The sequence below is a fragment of the Onychomys torridus genome, chromosome 3 (genome assembly GCF_903995425.1).
Source record: "Onychomys torridus chromosome 3, mOncTor1.1, whole genome shotgun sequence".
Taxonomy (NCBI): Eukaryota; Metazoa; Chordata; class Mammalia; order Rodentia; family Cricetidae; genus Onychomys; species Onychomys torridus.
Genome location: NC_050445.1, coordinates 108860891 through 108881089, shown reverse-complemented (window position 1 = coordinate 108881089; position 20199 = coordinate 108860891). Strand labels below are relative to the sequence as shown.

The window sequence follows — 20199 nt, the reverse complement described above, 5'->3', positions numbered from 1 at the left end:
TCCTGTGGAGTCAATCCTTCAAGACTTCTCATTTAACTATGACCTTAGAATGAAGTGGCCTTGCATCTATTATCATTGCAGTTTTATTTACCACACTGATTATATGTCACAGAAGAGAAAAAGTAAGAGTACATCCACACTGATCAGATCTTGGGATCTTTTCACGGAGGCTACTCATCATGGCAGGAGATTACAGTCATAGGTTGGGTGCAGAGTCACTTAGAATTCAAAGAAAGACCTAGGTTTCAAACTCTCTGGGAAGGGAACTCTGCTTCATCATTCTACTGTTTTAGTTATTTTTGTCTTTTCTGTTTCAGGCTGGGAAAGAGCTGATCAGTCATTAACAGAGCTGCATTAACTCTTCCAGGCCACATGTACAAGGCACTGTATGAGAAATCCAGCAGCTGACATGTCTATAGAGGTCAATCTGTACCAGAAACACTTCCATGTTTGGTGTGTATACATCCTCTTTCACACCTAGGGTCTTCTTGACACAGGCACACAAATGTTCACTTGTTCCAGAGTAAGCAGCTGGAGCTGAATCTCAGAGCCCTCAGAGCCATACTCGGAGGAAATGGCAGATAGAGGGTGGAGTTTGATTCAGAGTTCAAACTGGTAAGCATTTGTTCTTGAGGTTTATTAAGAAGATTTGGACTGGCAGTGAAGGAACAAATAAGGAGGACACTGAAGTACAATGACCCTGTGGTGTGGAGCCCATGGGCACACTTTCCTTGGGAAGGTCATCTTTCAGGCTTTGTGCAATCTTCTCTATTCAAATTCAGCAAACAGGTAGAGCTATTGTGTGTCTGATAATCAAGATGATGCAGATGGAAACCAAGTAATATGTAGCTCTTACTGCAGAACAAATACATGGATTGGGAGAGGAAATGTTTCTTAGAACTCTCAGAAGTGGTTAATGTATAAGAAAGCTTGTATTCTGAGGTAGCCCCACAATGGGTACACAAATCCAGTCTTGGTCAGGAAGCATTAGGAACTTAGGGACAGTGGGGATGCTTTGAGGGGCTGTGAGCTGGGAGTTCTAATTAGATGACAAAGAATTGGGATGAATTCAATTCTTGTTACCAGCTCAATGTTTGGCATTCATGAACAAGGCAGTATTTGTAGTATTTGTAATGAAGTTTTCTCTTTTTCCCTCAGATTTTTGCTATTTGCTTTCTATCCACATACAATGAACAAAGCTAACACACTCCACAATAACACAGTCATAAAAATCACCTTGTTCTCTGAAGTGAGTGTTGGGATCTCAGCTAACAGCATCCTTTTTCTCTTCCACCTATGCATGTTCTTTGGTGGGCACAGACCTAAGCCCATTGATCTTTCCATTGATTTCTTGTCCCTAACCCAATTAATGATGCTTATAACTATGAGCCTCATAGCTGTGGACATGTTTGTATCTCGGGGGAGGTGGGATTCCACCACATGCCAATTCCTTCTTTATTTGCACAGGTTTTTGAGGGGACTCTCCCTTTGTGCTATGTGCCTGCTGAATGTCCTTTGGGCCATCACCCTCAGCCCCAGAAGCTCTTGTTTAGTAAAGTTCAAGCATAAATCTCCCTATCACATCTCATGTGTCCTTCTTGTCCTATGTATCATCTATATGTTTTTTAGCAGTCATCTCTTAACATCAATTACCGCCACCCCCAATTTTACCTCAGGCCATTTTATGTATGTTACTCGGTCTTGTTCACTCCTTCCCATGAGCTACTTTAGACGAAGCACATTTTCTACACTGCTGGCCTTCAGGGAAGCCTTCCTGATCGGTCTCATGGGCCTTTCCAGCGGGTACATGGTGGCCCTCCTGGGCAGGCATAAGAGGCAGTCCCAGCATCTTCACAGCACCAGCCTTTCTCCAAAAGCATCTCCAGAGCAAAGGGCCACCCGGACCATCCTGATGCTCATGAGCTTTTTTGTGATTTTCTACGTTTTGGACTCTGTTATCTTCCACTCAAGAATGAGGTTTGAGGACAGCTCAACATTCTACTGTATCCAGATTCTCGTGTCCCATAGCTATGCCACAGTCAGTCCTTTTGTGTTAATTAGTACCGAAAAGCGTCTAATTAAGTTTTTGAGATCAATGTGTGGGAGGACAGTAAATATTTGATTATTCAGTGATGGGTATGATCCCCTAATATAAGCAATATGCTGACATGAGAGCTGTGAATTGTGGCATGACGGGAACATTCTGTGGCTTAAATTAAAATATGGAATCATCCTTTTTCTGTTGAATCTGTTTACTATGTGTGAAAATTAAACTGCATTCCCCACCAGATATCATATGAAGTTTATATTTCTTTTTTTCTTTTTTAAATGCCAGATATTTATTAAATTATTTACCATATACACATAAAAATCATGTACATAACTTACTTTAAAAATACAATTTCGAAGTTGGTGGCACATGCCTTTCATCCCAGAACTGAGAAGGGCTGAGGCAGGAGAATCTCTGTGATTTTGAGGCTGTCCTGATCTACACAAGTTTCAGACCAGGTAGAGATACATAGTGATAGCCTGATTCTAGAGTAAATAAATAAGTGTCATTTCACTAAAAAGTGTGAACAATTATCAGAGATTTCAAGTTATATTATTTTTGCTGATGGAAGGTCTTGCTTGGTACTGATGGCTGCTAACTGATCAAGGTGATGGTAGCTGGAGGTTGGCAGTTCCTTAAATTTAGAGCAGAGAAAAGTGCCACATCAAATGATTCTTCTTTGCATGAAGATTTCTAGGTGTCATACAATGCCATTTGTAGCATTCTATTTACAGTAGAATCTCTTTTTGTGGTTTATATTTCTTAGTGGGTTATCCAAGGATACCTGTGAGGTGACTCTCACTTGATCTGGGTTACCACATTGCTTTAAAAAAATTTTTTTTAACAAGGACATCTTTTAAAATTTTAACCATGTGAATATGTTCATGTGTGCATGCCTTTGTGAGTATGTATGTATGTGTGTGTGTTTCTGTGTGTATACATGGGTACAGATGCCCATGGATGTGAAAGGTATCAGATACTCTGGAGCTAGAGTTATGGGCAGTTGTGGGCCACCCAGTGTGGGTGCTGGTAATCAAACTTGAGTCTTCTAGGGGGCAGTATACTTAACTGCCCAGTCATCTCTGTGGCACAGTCTATTACTTTAAATATGTGAGAGCTTATGACGTTTTCAATAATTCAATTGCCACAGTTGTTTATATTTTGGAAAACTAAGTAAGGAAACACTGTTTTGAGAATAGATTATCACATGATCTGGAAAACATACATATGGAGGAAAAAATTTATGCAGAGGACCATACTATTATTTGCACAATGATGCTCATATAGCTGGATTTAAAATGGTCAAAGGTAGGAAGAGCCATTGTCTAGAGGTGTCAGGATGTGGGATCAGAACATGGCTTTCCCATACTGAGGAATGTTAGTCAATCTGGGTACATGAGGAACAGCTTGAACATCTTTCTATGCCAGTGAGTGACATGAGTCCACAGCAAAAACACAGTGAATTACAAAAGGAGTCAAAATGACAGAGACAAAAGAAAAAGTGCTTTTTATGGGGTTAAGACATGCAAATTTAAATAGTGAGTTAGACATAAATAATTACTTAACTCTAGTATCAATAACTGGCATGAGAACGTCAGATTCTAGCATGCCTACATATTTGAAATGAAACCAGTATCTCTGCAGAGACACACTTCATGCAGGGGAATATATACACAGTCACACACTTCACACAGCTGAACACACTCAGAGGCACACTTCACACAGATAGACACACTCAGAGGCACACTTCACACAGATAGACACACTCAACCAAACTTTTCACACAGTTGAACACAAATACACACTTCACACATGTGAACACACACTCAGTGAAACTGTTTACACAGCTGAACACACACTCAGAGGCACACTTCACACAATAAAAGTGAAGTAATGTCACAAACATGAACACACTCACACCTACAGTCGAGTAATTTCACAGTTGACACTTACATGTAATCTAAAGAAATAACTGAAAACTGGTTAGTGGGAAGAGAAAGATTGGAGAAGATCTGTTCTATGTCCTGTCAACACTTTGAGTGAGTCACAGAGCCTGTACAGGCTGCACGTTACCAAATGGAATGATGTTTAACAAGGTGATGTGAGAGAAGACTTAGAATGTCAAGAATGTGGAGGACTAGAAAGAAACCACACAACAGTAAGATGTATAAAACACATGAGCAGAGGGGCCTGGTGGCTCAAGTCTGCAATGCTGAGGTTGAAACAGGAGGATTGTGAGTACAAGGTCAGCATGAGCTACAGGAGGGCGTCCAGGCCATCACACAACAGCAATAAAACAAAAATTAAAAATAAGAATAAAAGTACTTTTAAAAATTCCCAAATAAACATATGGAAACTATGCAAGGGAAAGATTTAGTCTTCCTTCATGTAAATGGGTGAAGAGCATAAAAGCCACAATGAGACACAATAATCACACATCAGACAGTACCGACACTGGCAGAGGGAATGGTGAATGCTAGGAGCTTTGGGCAAAGTATGGACGTTTCTTAATTCACAACACTGGAGAGAGCACTCTCAGAGCCATAGGCAACTCATGGGAGCATCCAAAGCCCCTCATCCTAAGGCAGAGAAATTAAAAAGTCTGAAACAGGTAGAGACCAATTACATATGAAGTTAAGAATGAGTGAAGTTTGGGTTGCCTGTGTGATGTGACCCTTTCATTCCTCTGGCAGCTGTGCCATGGGAGTTTATGAGAAAAGTTTGAGCCCAGCCTCCCCTCCCCCCCAACCCGTTTGATGTTTTCTAGGATGCAATGCAGTAAAACCAAGAGGCAGACAAAATTCCCACCAGGGATGCCATGTTTCTGGGCTCCCCAGTGGGATCTTAATCACATACAGACATTAGAATTGTAGGCTGCAGAGAGACATTAAATGCACCAGTAACCCAAGCCTGTGCAGATCTCCTCAGGCAGAGTCCTCCCTTGCGTGTCCATCTGGGTAAGTGCTCTGCACCCAAGTGCAGAATCAGAATGTGGTCGGGTCCCAGGCAGGCTGTGGGAGGAGGAACAGTGGGGCTCAGGGAGGTTTTCAGCATCTGGAGAAGAGATGCTGAGCTCTGACAGCCTCTCGGCATAGGGACTGTGTTCTGTGCAAAGGGCAATGAGGGGTTTCCATTGTAGGATTTGTTTCTGTAATTTAGAACCTTCCAATTATATTGCATTAATTTTAAATCTGTATTTAATTTTGAATGTAAAGATTCATGTTGACTAGCTGTATCAGCATTCATGTTATATATGTGTATTTTCACAAACAAGTCATTTAAGAACTGACTTTTTCTTTCCATGTTTTAAGTATAAACCCTTTTAGCATCTGTGATTGTCATATCCCAAATGCAAGTATTGTAAGTGACTTCTGAGTTTCAGTAATTAAAAATAATTTCAGGATCTTTAGAAGTGAGTTCCACCCTAATTTCATATCTTAGAGGATACTCTCTCATTGCTACAAAATATCTACCCATATTTTCTCATTACATTTGTCTCCCAATTTACCTTCAGAAGTTATCAACTAGTGGTGTTGGTCCCTGCCCACGCTTCATAAGTTAAGAAATTCCAGTGGAGGGGACCGTGGAGATAGGCTGCAGACAACTAACCATTGAACACACAGAGAATGTGGATGGTCTCTCTGAACCCTGAAGAACCAGGAATTGGTAAGTTGCAGAGCTTGGGAGAAACAATCTTCATGTTCTATTAATTGAAATAAATATCCTTTCCAATCCCCCTGCTAGTGGAAATTCATGGTCCTTCTTTCCTCCCTTTGGAGAAGCCTATGGGACAGACTATCTCTTTCATTTCCTTTGCTCTGTGCATAGCTTTCATATGTTTTCCAAACTGCATCCTTTTCTAGATAGAGAAACTCAAACCTCTATGCTTTTATTGTTACTCATATACAGTGCATATGACAAGGAGAGTAAAGCCAGCCAGGGAGAAGTTAGTCTCAGCGGTGACTGCATTGAGGGTCAGGAAGACAGGTTCTTCTGCAGCCCATGTGAGTTTCCTAGGGCTGAAAGTGGTGTCTGTGACCAAGCTCTCCCAGATTTCTCTTTCTGCATCTTAGAAGAATGCTGATTTACTTCAGTTTCTGGAGGAGTATGTAAACTCATTAATGAACATTCTGGCTACAGGTTTGAGCCCTGGGAAGGCCTGTAATCATTTCAATTACAAAACAAATGTGAGGGCTAACCAGAAAGAGCTGCCATTCCTTAGCCCGAATATTCCTCATGCTCCTGCTCATCAAGTTGCTTAAGTTGATTTACTTCATGGGCTTTCTGAACACAGAGCTGGCATCTGCTGGTGATGATTTTCCCTTCATGATGCACCAACCATCTCTCCAGTGTAGTTGTAGCTTTCCAGGTAGAACTGTGAATATCACAGAGCATACTGTTCTGGTCCATCTCATCCTAAACCCCCTTGCAAGGGGCAGGAGCAGTTTCCCCTTTCCAAACCATCCCATTCATTTTGCATTGTCTCCCAGCAGGGGTGAGAGTGAAGACCACATGGTAAAGGTGCTTTGTGGGATATTTGATCACACGGTTACCCCAAGACTGTGTTAATTAAATAAAATCCTGAGGTCAGGAGGCAGAGCCAGTGGCTAGTTGGCAGGAAGTAGTCATAGAAGGTAAAGAAGTCAGGAAGACAGATAGAGAAATGCACAGGAAGTAGAAGGGAGGGACGGAGAGTTTGGTGGTTCCTTTTGGATTGGAACAGTGGAAAAAGGTCTTGTTTTCTGAGACACCAGCTAAGGAGAAAGGTCAGCTAGTTGCTCCTCAACCTCTGAGAAGGTTTTCACCCCAGCTTCTGACTCCCAAGTCTTTATTGATAAAAATCGTAAGTTGCAAATTTAGATTAAAACAACAACAACAACAACAACAACAACAACAACAGAAGTGAGCTGTATGAAGATGGCAAAAATCAAGCACATGGTTTCATAAACATAAGGGTGGACAGGTATCCCTCAACTCCAATGTAAACCATGCTCTTTACAGTTTCAGCACCGGGTCATGGGTGGGCTGTACACATGCTGCAGAGGAGGAACATTACTCCTGCCTATCTCCTCCCAGGATGCAGTGCGCCCACATGACCCTACACACCCAGCATGCACTGGGACTGCAGAAGCATTTCTTCCTCTCACTCCACTCTCCACTTCCCTCCAGATCACAAGGTCAGATCATTGTTCTGAGCACCTGCCATTGGTTTGAGGACTATTTGGTGATGCTGTGGCTCTCAGGTTGTCCATGACTGATTGGGTACCTGCAGGATGACACAGTGCCTACAGCCATGGCTTTCTGGTTCCATGGTGGACAGGGGCTCTAACTCTGATGTCCTGAGCAGCTGAAGCCTTCACAGTCGGTTCTAACAAGGAACGCTCAGGATTCTTCTGGACATTTCTTGCTCCAGATGTGTTTTGTTCTCCTCTTCTGTCCCTAAAGCCTTTCCTTCCTCTTCCCCAGTGTGACCACTCCACGTGGTACCTATTTTGCAAATCCGCATCATTTCCCAGTCACTTATATCCTTTGTTTCAGGACATCAACCCTTTCTCTTTGCATGATATAATAGGCCATCCCAGCATATTCACTCTCAAGTTCTATGTTTGAGAAGTGCCTCTTAAGTCACCTGTGGAGGTCATAGAGTATCTATCTGTCTTGTCTGCTAACCACAAAGACCATGCTGAGCTAGGCAGATGTGAGTCAAAGAGCCTGATCTGGGAGAGCAGGACAGGCTAGGAGATGCATTATGGCTTGTTTCATGAAGGGTACACAATTCTGAGAATGCTCTCTATAGAAGCACACAATAGCCCAGAATTGCAGCACCTTTCTTTGCTAGATTTACTTTGTAATGGGTAAAGAGTTTGACACCACATATATTTTGATGTAGAAGTTGAACAGATACAACTGGGTGCCCTGCAAAGTGAGGACATAGTGGACAACCAGAGGGAATTTTGTGTCATCTGGTGAGCTGGTGCCCTTGATGACATGAAATCCTGTCCCCATCCTTGGGCTGTGTTCTGAAGAGAGGAGGAGAACTTTCTCTTGTTACTGTTGAATTCCACCTCCAGAAAAGCTCTTCCAGTTGGTGCAGAGCAGGAATCCCTGAAGCCACGATGTTGGGGGCATCCCTGAGGGTTCACAGCCTCTGTACCTTACTTTCCTAAGAGCTTCAGGCTGCAGGGCTGCCGTTTCTGAAGTTTGGCTCTCCAACACCCACATAAAAGACTAGCTTGGAAGCCAGAGAGAAGACCCAGCAGTTAAGAGCACATACTGCTCTTGCAGAGAACTCAGGGTTGGTTGCCAGTATCCACATCAAGCAGCTTACAACTGCCTCTGACTCCACTCCAGGGGACCTGACACCCTACTGTGGACTCTGTGGACGCCTGCACATATGTGTGAAAACACAAACACCCATAATTAAAAATGAAATAAAAGCAAAGCCACATAACATGTGGCTTTTCAGGCAATGAAACACATTATACAGGAGTTTGACAGTGAGATAACCATGTAAGACTCATGATTCTCTCTCTCTTCTCTCTTACTTTCCTCTTTGCTTTCAGACTAAAAGGAATTAACTAAAAATGAGTATTCCACGGGAATAACATGCTAATACCAAGTCTAACGTGTATGTTTCAGATTAGCTTGGCTTTAGATTTTTATTTCATTTTTAATTATGGGTGTTTGTGTTTTCACACATATGTGCAGGTGTCCACAGGGTCCACAGTAAGGTGTCAGGTCCCCTGGAGCTGGAGTCAGAGGCAGTTGTAAGTTGCTTGATATGGATACTGGGAAACAACCCTGAGTTCTCTGCAAGAGCAGTATGTGCTCTTAACTGCTGGGTCTTCTCTCTGGCTTCCAAGCTAGTCTTTTATGTGGGTATTGGAGACCCAAACTCAGATTATCTGCTTGCTCAACAAGTGCTCTTATCCATGGAGCCATTCCCCAGCCCCTTCAAGCTAGTTTTTTAGAGCGTTTCATTGCGTGCTCTATCTAACATGAAATGGATGTACTTCAACACACAAACACAAACATGCACGTATGCCCAGCATCTGTTCTTTAAGGATACAGAAGTTACAAAATGTCCCATGGACTGGTAACAGTGTGTTCCACTGAACTTGGAGAATACTGTAACCCTTATTGTCACTTCACTGTGATTTTCCCAGGATCATTACAAGAGAATTCAAACACAATGAATGTGTATAGAAAATTAACTTTGGAAAAATTAATCTTTCCTTTCTCCCTCATTGTGCCTGGGACCTGAGAAATACCTTTATATGTTATAGAAAAATTTCACAGTTAAATGGAAACAATTCAATAAAACTTATTTACCCAAGATGCTATTGCTATGTAGAATATCCATTCTATTTATCTTGCAAAATGATGAACTCTTCTAATGATACTATTAAATTTTTAATTTTGGAAGTTGTCTTTTAAAAATATTTTTTGCAAATTATTCATCACAGTTCTGAATTCTTCAAGAGAAACTCAAGTTTATGAATTTTAATTTTTTTCTTTCCCTTAATACCCGATGCTAGAGTCACATGGTCTAAGTATTTATAAAATAGTTTCATCTTACAACCTTGATTTTTAAACAATATTTCTTTTAATACCATTTCACTGCAAAAATGATGAAATGTTAATGTACTTATGTGTGCTAGAAGACAGCTTTGTAGTTCGTTCTCTCTCTGCCTTTCCACTGACTCAGGTGACCAAACTTTCATACTCACTGATCCATTAGCCAGCCATTAAATATGTATCTTGTCTAGACTCAAAGTTGTGATCCTCCTGTCTCTGCCTCTTAAGATTATCCTACCAGTGTGCACCACCACTCCCACCCTTGTTGCTCACATTGCCTGCTCTGTCTGTATGATGCTACATGAAAGCAAATGCATGCGATCTATTAGAGACATTGTGCCAACAGACCATTTGACCAACTCCCTGGTATAAGTTCTAGACTCCGGACCTTTGAGTCTGGAGAAATAACACCGCTCACTCGAAGAGATGACGTCAGAATCCTCAGGAGTCTACCTTTCATGTTAGCCTAAGTGCTTTTCCTTTCCTTAGAACCACACGCTGGAATGGCCCTGAAGTTGTTGCAGCTGGAGTTCTATTTGAATTCACATGAACCCACTCTGAATTCTCATATTAAAGGAGAAAAAATAGAACTTGGTTTTTGCTCATATTTGATAACTATTAAGAGCTAACTGGTGCCGAGACATGGTCAAGGGGAACAGACACACAACAGGATTGAGAAAAAAAAAAGTACATTGGAGTTCTATAGAGGGCTTATCAGACGTCATATTGCTCTTGCTTTCTTCCCCCATTTCTGTCTTTTTTTATTTCAGGCATGGACCAAGCTGAGCAGTCATTAACAGAGCTGCCTTAACTCTCTCATGCCTCATGCATAAACCATGCGTGGGAAAAGCAGCCGCCAACACCTCACAGAGACCATCGTGTGCTGGACACAGTTCCATGACTGGTGTGTAGACTTCATCTTATGTCACTCATGATGTATCCCAGACACAGGCACATGGCTGTCCACATGGTCTAGAAGAGGTGACTGGGACTCAGCCTCAAAGTGTTCAAAGTCACACTCTGAGACAATGACAGGTCATGGGTAGAATGTGAAGTAGTCTATATTTAGAAATCACAATTCTCAACATTTGCAATAAAACTTTATTAAGAATATTTAGTAGTAAATGAACAGAGTAAAGAGGGCACTGAAATATGACCCTGCCCATGTCAAACCCACAGACGTACTGTCCTCAGAAAGGTAGCATTTCTGGTTTTATGTAATCTTCCTAATTCAAAGTCACCAAAACAGCTGTTTGTGTACCTGACAATGAGAAAACTGCAGATTATAACAAGGCCAGTTCCCAGGGAAGCTGTCACAGCAGGCAGGGGATAGTCAGTGTGTACTGTGTCCCATAGCAGTTGTTACTTTATATGAATACTCGTATACAAGGGAGCCTCATAAAGGACAAACAACAAGGTTGGGGTGAGCTGGAGTAGAGGATTTCAATGGAGAAGGACGAATTGGGCTGAACTGATATGTTTGCCCAAGGTGCTAGCCTTGGTTGAGATTCATGATCAAGGCTGTCTGGGATGAAGTCTATCTCTTGCTTTTCCCCACGAGGTTTGCTCTGTGCTTCTTGACATCATAAGATGAATCAGAGCAGCAAGCTGTACATTAACACTAAAATTGGAAACACCTTCTTCTTTGAGATAAGCATTGGGATCTCAGGCAACAGTATCCTCCTCTTCCATGTCCTTAAGTCCAGTCGTGAGCACAAGCCCAGACTCACCGACATGCCCATTGGCTTCTTGGCCTTAGTCCACCTACTGATGCTGCTGGTTCTGAGTGTTATAGCTACAGATATGTTCATATTTCATCAAGGATGGGATGACATCACATGTAAATCTCTTGTCTTCTTATACAGATTTTTGAGGGGTCTCTCCCTTTGTGCCACCTGCTTGCTGAGTGTTCTCCAGGCCGTCACTCTCAGCCCCCGATACTCCTGTTTAGCAAGGTTCAAAAAAAAATTATCACCATGTCACAGCTTATGGTCCTTGTTTGCCCTTTGTTCTGTCTATTCATCCATTTCCAGTAACCTTCTTATCTACATAGTTATCACCCCTAATGTGACCTCAGACCACTTACTGTATATTACCGAATCCTGCTCTTTTTTACCCTTCAGTTTCCCTGTGAAATACATAATGTCCACATTGTTCATCTTCAGGGAAGCATTCTTTATTGGTCTCATGGCACTCTCCAGCGGGTACATGGTGGTTCTCCTGTGCAGGCACAAGAGGCAGTCCCAGCATCTTCACAGCACCAGCCTTTCTCCAAGAGCATCTCCAGAGGAAAGGGCCACCCGGACCATCCTGCTGCTCATGGGCTTCTTTGTGCTTATTTCCTTCTTGGACAGCTTTATGTCATTCTCAAGGCATATGTTCAAAGATGATCCAATATTCTACTGTATCCAGATTATTGTGAGCCATAGCTATTCCTCAGTCAGTCCCTTTGTGTTCATCAGCACTGAAAAGGATATAATTAGGCTTTTAAGGTCCACGTGTGAGAGGATAGTGACTATTTGATTATTCAGTGATGGGTAAATGTCCTCAATATGAGACTATATTACCATCAGAACCACGAGTCACTATTATGTTGTGTGGCAGAGACTTTCTCCAAGAGGATGCAGTTCACACTACACTCTACAACTCAGTCATAGAAGGCTGCTAAACCTGCATCAGGGCTCCAGTACCATGCTTTCTGAGTAAAGGGTTTTCTGATGGATAAAAACTCCACATTTATAGGCTGAGAATATGATCTGTGGGTAAGAACACTCGCTATGCAAAAGATATGACCAGAGTGCAAAACCCCAGTTTACACAAAGAAATGGGGTTTGTCTGTGCTTACACACCCACCACAACAGATCTATGAGGAAAAAGACATAGGAGGATCTCTGGGGTTCACTCATCAATGGGCTAGCTCTGGAATCAGTGAGAGACCTTGTTTCCACTGATAAGACAGAGAAAGAGAAGAACACCTGAGGGCCTTTTCTTACTTCAACACCTGTGTAAGGACACAGACACAAACACACACACACATATACGCTGAACCCATGAAGTCAAAGTTTAAATGGTGAATCAGACATGAAAAATGACCTAGCTTTGACATCAACTAATGTCATGAAAAATGAGTATTGGTGAAATTATTAAGGCCACTCCATGTAGTTAAAAGGGAGGTTTATTTTGTGGGGTAACTTACAAATGAAGGGGTAGGTTACAGGGTCTGGCAAGGGTATAGTGCAGTCCGGCAGTGTTCTCTGGAGAACTCTGCTCGGTCTACCTCCAGCATCCAGAGTCTGGGAACCAAGAGAGAGCCCTCTTCCCAATCCTTGGTCTTCTGCTTCCTCCTCTGCCCTGCCTTGTGGGCGTGACCATTACCGAAGCCTCAATGGGGGTTGGAACTTCCAGGCCAATGCTGGGATGGCTATCCACTACATCTCCCCCTTTGTTCTAAATAAGAAAATTCTAACCTAATACAAGACTATATACAAAGAGATGGTTATCAAATATTGTCCAGGAGTAATGAGGGATAATGACCTAGATAAGTTGGAATTACAATAAGTGCAAACAATATCAAGCAAAAAACACATAGTAAAATCCAGGGAAGTCTAGGGCATGGGTAGGTGGCGTGTTACAAAGATCATTCCAAAAGGTGTCCTATCCTAAAGAACCTGAGTCTAATACTTAATATATCCTATCTAAGATATTATATATGTATATATACTAAGTTGTAACTATATCTGCTAATCTCCAACCTCATCAAAGACCTGAGAAGGAATATAATAATACCTGAGAAATGGGAGAAGGATGCAAGCAACTTTCGGGAGTCTTGCAAGAGTAGACAGAGACAGCTAGCAGCCTGGACAGTCACCTAATGTTTCTCAGCATCATTGGTGCATTCAAATTGGCTACAGGCCTAGAGTATCTGACAGACCATTTTCAGAAGCAGGAATTCTGAAAGACCATCTTACCCTGTCTTGGCAAAGTATAGTGGTCGCTTTCCTTGTGTCCCGCTTGTCCAGAAAGGACAGCATTTGTACTGTCAGCAGTTGAGGCAAGGGCAGTTCTTTGCCCAGTAGGCCATTTTGTGCCAAGAAGACAAACTTCCAAATGGAAATGTCTTAGAAGCCCCACATTCTCTCAGGATCAAATTGGTGCTGCCAGGAGCAATTATGTCTCACGTCAACAGAATTCTAAGTTATTTAAATGCCATGTTCTCTAGGTCCATGAAGTGTTTGAAGATTACCTGTCCATCTGACCTATGTATTTATAAATCTGGATAACCTAACTAACATAATTATAGAGATGACAAGCATAGGTGACAATAACTATGTAAGTCTTATCTACCTAAACAACCTAAGGACTAAGCTTCCTATAAATAAGGCAAACAGTCTGTAAGCAAATGTACAGTAAAAGGACTATGACTTTAAATTGTGACAATACACAAAATATCTTTAACAGAGGTAGGAATGTATAGTGCAATATGCAATATGATAATAATCCCAAATATATATCAGTATACAGAATATCTTAAACAGAAGTAGAATATACATACAGTATGACAGATATAAATTCACATTTGTATCAATATACAAATATTTCACATAAGAGTAAAAATATGTGTACAATATAACAAACATAGTTCTGTATTTGTATCAATATACAAATTATCTTAAATAGGAATGTAAAAAGTTTATATTTGTATCAACATATAAGAATTCATAACAGTGCAAAGGCTGCTAGATTACTAAATTTGTTTACTAATGTATATGATAGTCTACCATAATATCTTATACCTATCCATTCTATTTCTTCTTTTCCCTTTTTTTTGAGATATATTTTCTTTCCTTAAGGAGAGCACTGAGTTTAACAGTTTCTTCCACCCCCAACCCTAGAACCATTATCCATAACCCTGAGAAATATGAAACCTTAGGGAGAAGGGGCGTCGTTTTCTTAGAATTGCTTCCTGCTGTTTAGGGAGCGATGGTATCTCTGTTGGGTATTGTGAGAAAGCTCAGATAGTTAAATCTCAGTTAGACTAACTATAGATTCTGCAGCAACTCTCAGAGTAATGGGTAAGATTGTCTGAAATTTTGGCAAGAAGTGTAGTATGATGATGATTACCATGGCATCATTCTGGATTGGGTAGAGTTGTTGTTGTTGGGGCCCCATCTTCCTTCTGGAGACTTCAGAGAATGCTATTGGAAAAAACCTATTTTTTATCAGAATGGAAGGTTTGGATTTAAAGATGTCATGACATGTAAGAAAGGATTCCAAGAAATCAAGAGTAAGCATGGAGAGAATTAGAATCTTGAAGATAATGGTCCCTTATAATTGGTTTCCTTCTGTCTCACACCAGAGGGCTCTTCTGATATGGAACTGAAGAATCTCTCAACCTTTTCTTTTATCAATATGCTCGGGTTTAGAGAAGGAGTGAGCCAATTCCATCTCCAAAGCCAGCTTGGTTTATAATTAAATTGGAACCACAACTACTCTAGATTGATAGAGATATAGATGTTAGGCAGTGATATCTTACCCTGTGTAGATTGGTACCAAATAGATTCTTTCTTTCTGCTGTAAACATCCGGATATCCAAGGCCTTATGATTTCTGGAAGATGGGTATTTCCATTATCCTGGAAAGACAAAAACAGAACCCTACCCCAACCTTTGATTGTTAAATTTTTCTTACAACCTGAAGAGATGTCACATTGGTGGATGATCTTTTACTTCTCCTCATCAAGGGGTTTCTCCTGTTCGAATTGAATTTTTATTAATTTTGTTGGTATCCATAGCTTTTCTTCTCCTGTGGAAACAAAAGCAAATCCCCTTCCCCAACGTAGGACATATCTAGGTTTCCATTCTGAGGTCAACACATCTTTGAAATAAACCGGTTGGTTTAGCTCAGGAGTTTTGTCTGTCGTCCAATGTCTCTCCACAGCTGTTGTTCCTTTCTCATCAGCATTGAGAAAATTCAAGGTTAATAAAGCACTATGCAATCTATTTCTAGGAGTCATTGTTACCTGTTGCTGTTTATTTAGCATATCCTTTAAAGTTCAATTGGATATTTCTATGACTGCTTGGCCTGTGGGATTGTGTGGTATACCTGTAACATGCTTTATATTGTAATAAGCAAAGAACTGTCTCATTTTATTGGAGACATATGCTGGGGCATTGTCTGTCTTAATTTGTACAGGTATTCCCATGATGGCCATAACTTCTAATAGGTGTGTAATCACAGAATCAGCCTTTTCAGAACTCATAGGAGTTGCCCACTGAAATCCTGAATAGGTGTCAATGGTATGGTGTACATACTTTAATCTTCCAAATTCTGCAAAATGAAACACATCCATCTGCCAAATTTCATTTCTTTGTATACCCTTTGGATTGCTTCCTGCAGGTAATGGAGTTTGGTTATAGAAGGAACAAGTAGGACATTTTTTCACAATATCCTTAGCTTGTTGCCAAGTAATGGAGAAATCCTTCTTCAAACCTTTGCTATTTACATGGTGTTTCTTATGAAATTCTGAGGCTTCTAGCACATTACCTATTAGTAACTGATCAATCTCATCATTACCTTGTGCTAGAGGTCCTGGCAGACCTGTATGGGATCTGATATGTGTTATATATATAGGATGTTCCCTTTTTTCTGATGATTTCCTGCAATTGTATGAATAATGAAGTTAATTCTGTATTATCAGGAATAAATTCAGCAGTTTCAATGTGTAAAACAACTCTCTCTGCATATTGAGAGTCAGTGACTATATTGAGGGGTTCTGTGAAGTCCATCAGTACCATAAGAACGGCATACAGTTCTGCCTTTTGTACAGAGCTGTATGGACTTTGTACCACTTTACTTAAGTCTCCTGATTTGTATCCTGCTTTCCTTGATTTATTTGCATCAGTATAGAATGTGAGGACTCCAGAAATTGGCTTGTGTCATACAATGTGAGGAAGGACCCATTCAGTCTTCTTTATGAATTCTATTCTCTTGCTTTTGAGATAATGGTTGTTAATCTCTCCCAAAAAGTTACTGCAGGCTCTCTGCCAGTATTCATTATCTTTCCATAGTGACAAAATTTCCTCATTAGTTAAAGGTACTACAATTTCTGCTTTGTCCATTCCTGTCAACTGATGAAGTCTTAATTTACCTTTTTGAATCAAATCAGAGATCTTTTCTATATAAGTCTTTAATTTCTTATTTGGTTTACTGGTAGGAATATCCATTCCAATATAATATCTTCCCTCTGCATCAAAATACCTGTGGGGGAATGTCTGGAAGGGAATATGACAAGAATGCATTTAAGTTCTGGATCCACACGATCCACATGTGCTTCTCGAATTGTCTTTTCTACTAGAGCCAATTCCTTCTCAGCTTCAGCTGATAATTCTCTTGGACTATTTAATTCTTTGTCCCCTTCTAGAGTATTAGCCAAATTTTGTAGTCCATGTTTGGGTATTCCCATGATACCCAATAAGTTGGAAATGCTTCCTAACAACTTTTGAAAATCATTAAGAGTCTTTAATCGATCTCTCCTCAGTTGTACCTTTTGGGGTCTAATTTTTTGTAACTCTATCTTATATCCTAAGTAATTAATAGAATCTCCTCTTTGTATTTTTTCAGGAGCAATTTGCAGTCCCCAGTGAGGCAAAACTTTTTTTACTTCTTCAAACATGCTTTCTAATGTGTCTAACTTTGGATCAGCTAATAGGATATCATCCATATAGTGATAAATTATGGATTGTGGAAACTTTACACGAATTAACTCCAATGGTTTTTGCACAAAGTATTGGCATAAGGTAGGGCTGTTTAACATTCCCTGTGGGAGGACCTTCCATTGATATCTCTTGACTGGCTGAGAATTGTTATAATTAGGAACTGTGAAGGCAAATTTTTCTCTATCATTTTCTTGTAAGGGTATGGTAAAGAAACAGTCTTTTAAGTCAATAACTATTATAGGCCATTCTTTGGTAGCAGAGAGGGCAAGGGCATCCCAGTCTGTAGGGAGCCCATTGGCTGAATTACTTTATTAATAGCTCTCAGATCTGTTAGCATTCTCCAATTACCAGACTTTTTTTAAATAACAAATACAGGAGAATTCCAAGGGCTGGTAGATTCTTCAATGTGTTGAGCATTTAACTGCTCTTGAACCAGCTGTTCTAAAGCTTGTAGCTTCTCTTTTGTCAAAGGCCACTGTCCAACCCAGACAGGTTTATTAGTTAGCCATTTTAAAGGTAAGGCAGTTGGTACTTCTGAGAGTTCAACAGCAGTTGTGCTCTGTTTGTGTACAGCCTGAATGGTTGGTGACTGTTTTTTATAGCATGTTATGATATTATTCCTAGAAACATGCATTGGCCTGTATTCCTTTTCTGAGAGTGTAGGAATTTTAATCTGGGTATTCCACTGTTGTAACAGATCTCGGCCCCATAGATTTACTGCTACATTCGCTACATATGGCTTCAGCCTTCCTCTCTGTCCTTCTGGCCCTATGCATTCAAACCATCTCGAACTCTGTTTTATCTGAGATAGGGTGCCAATTCCTAAAAGTTGGACATCCACCTCTTGAAGAGGCCAATTTGGATGCCATGATTTTGGTGTAATTACAGTCACATCCGCACCTGTGTCTACCAGGCCCTCCAGAACCAAGCCATTAATTCGAATTCTAAGCTTTGGTCTTTGTTCATTTATGGAAGTTTGCCAAAATATTTGTTTTATTGTGTTCTTTGTAAACTGTGATTCATCTATCAGAGCTGTTTTATCATCCATTGCAGTATCGGTTTTTACATTAGGCATTGGTTTATTCAGTTGTCCTGGAGAGGAATGTCTTCCACAGTGGCTGGGAATGTTCTTACCACATTTGATTTGGGGGCCTGCAAGAGGCCCCCTGAGGCATTTCCTGCTACTAAAGGGTTGCCTTGTATATCTATTTTTGATCTGCACTCACTGGTCCAATGTCGGCCTTTGCCACATCTTCTACATAATCTAGGAGGTGGTTGGGGTCTTCTGTTTAGGCTATTCCTAGAATGAGTATTACTTCTAGGATTACCTCATGTACAGTTTTTACTTATATGACCTGTTGTACCACATTTAAAACATTTGGTACCACGGGGTCTTCTTTCACCTTTGGGATTTGTCTCTCCTATCCAAGCCTCATTACTGTAGTTAAGAGATTCAACACTATTAGTATACTGAATCCATTCTTCCAAAGGAGCTGATCTGATCTTTAATGGTGTAAGTATTCTTTTGCATTTTGAATTAGCATTGTCGAATGCCAAGGACTCAGTTAATACTTTTCTTAATTCTTTATCTGATACAGCTTTTGTTATAGCTGTGTTCAGCCTTTGTAAAAAATCAGTGAAGGGTTCATGTGGTCCCTGAAATATCTTTGTGTATACCTCAGTTGCTTTTCCAGGTTCTGGAATTTTTTTCCCAAGCATTTAGAGCTGCTGTATGGCATAGGGATATTGTATGCTCATCATAAATGGCTTGTACATTCCTGTCAGTGAAACATCCCTCACCAAGTATTTGATCTTGGGAGATCTCAAAACCTCTGAGTTTACCTTGTTGTTCTAAATTTCTTGCCTCTTCTCTCAACCAGCTTTTCCACTGTAACTGCTGGCTATATTCTAGAACAGCTGAAATTAACTGATGCCAGTCATCTGGAATGATGCTATGTGAGGTAGACCACGAATTTAACATCTGTTTTACGTATGTGGAGTGTATCCCATATGTAACTACTGCTTCCTTTATATTTTTAAAGTCCCTTGTTGAAATTGGTTGTAATGTATATGTCGTATATGGCTAAGGGTGTGTGTCATCTGCTGGCTTCTCATGGATGATAACAGGATAAGCCATTGTATGAGAGCCATTTGGAGATGTTACAACCTGTATGGTCTTGCCCTTCTGCTTATTAGGTCCCTTGTCATGTTTATTTAGAGTTTCCTCCAGGGCTTATAAACGAGCACCTAGGGTCTGTTACAGGGAGTAAACCTCCTCTCTTGTAAGGGATTCCAGATTTTTCATGGAATCATGGAAGTTTTTATGTTCTTCTGAAACACATGATTCCATGGACCTTATCTTATCAAGTAATGATCATTTTTCTTCCTTATATATTGTCTGAGTAGCTACAACTTCACTCTGGAGAGTTAGTGTTCTATCCATTAAATACTCATATTTATTATCAATAAAAGCAATTTTGGGTACAAGCTTGTTTTGTAAATTCTGGTTAGCAGATTCCAGAGAGAGAATCTTTTTATGTAAGCCTTCATTGCTATCTTTTAAAACCTGTAATTCCTGGTTAGCAGATTCCAGAAAGAGAATCTTTTTATGTAAGTCCTGGTCAGCAGATTCCATAGACAGAATCTTTTTCTGTAAGCCTTCTTTGCTAACTTTTAAAGCCTGTAAATCCTGGTTAGCAGATTCCAGAAAGAGAATCTTTTTCTGTAAGTCCTGGTCAGCAGATTCCATAGACAGAATCTTTTTCTGTAAGCCTTCATTGTTATCTTTTAAAGCCTGTATCAGTCCCAATAATGACTCATCTTTGTTCTTATTATTAAACCAGTGTTTGAACATTGT

At 40.4% G+C, this 20199-nt stretch overlaps 2 protein-coding genes across 2 annotated transcripts; both read left to right on the top strand.

Moving 5' to 3' along the window:
- The first annotated feature begins 1189 nt into the window (after positions 1 to 1189).
- On the top strand, positions 1190 to 2122 carry LOC118580848 (vomeronasal type-1 receptor 44-like). The gene has a single exon (XM_036182843.1). It carries the CDS (start codon positions 1190 to 1192, stop codon positions 2120 to 2122), a length of 933 nt encoding a protein of 310 aa, XP_036038736.1.
- A 9096-nt stretch (positions 2123 to 11218) lies between these two features.
- LOC118580102 (vomeronasal type-1 receptor 48-like) lies at positions 11219 to 12151 on the top strand. Its single transcript, XM_036181900.1, has one exon. The coding sequence runs from the start codon at positions 11219 to 11221 to the stop codon at positions 12149 to 12151; it is 933 nt and encodes a 310-aa protein (XP_036037793.1).
- The last annotated feature ends 8048 nt before the right edge of the window (positions 12152 to 20199 follow it).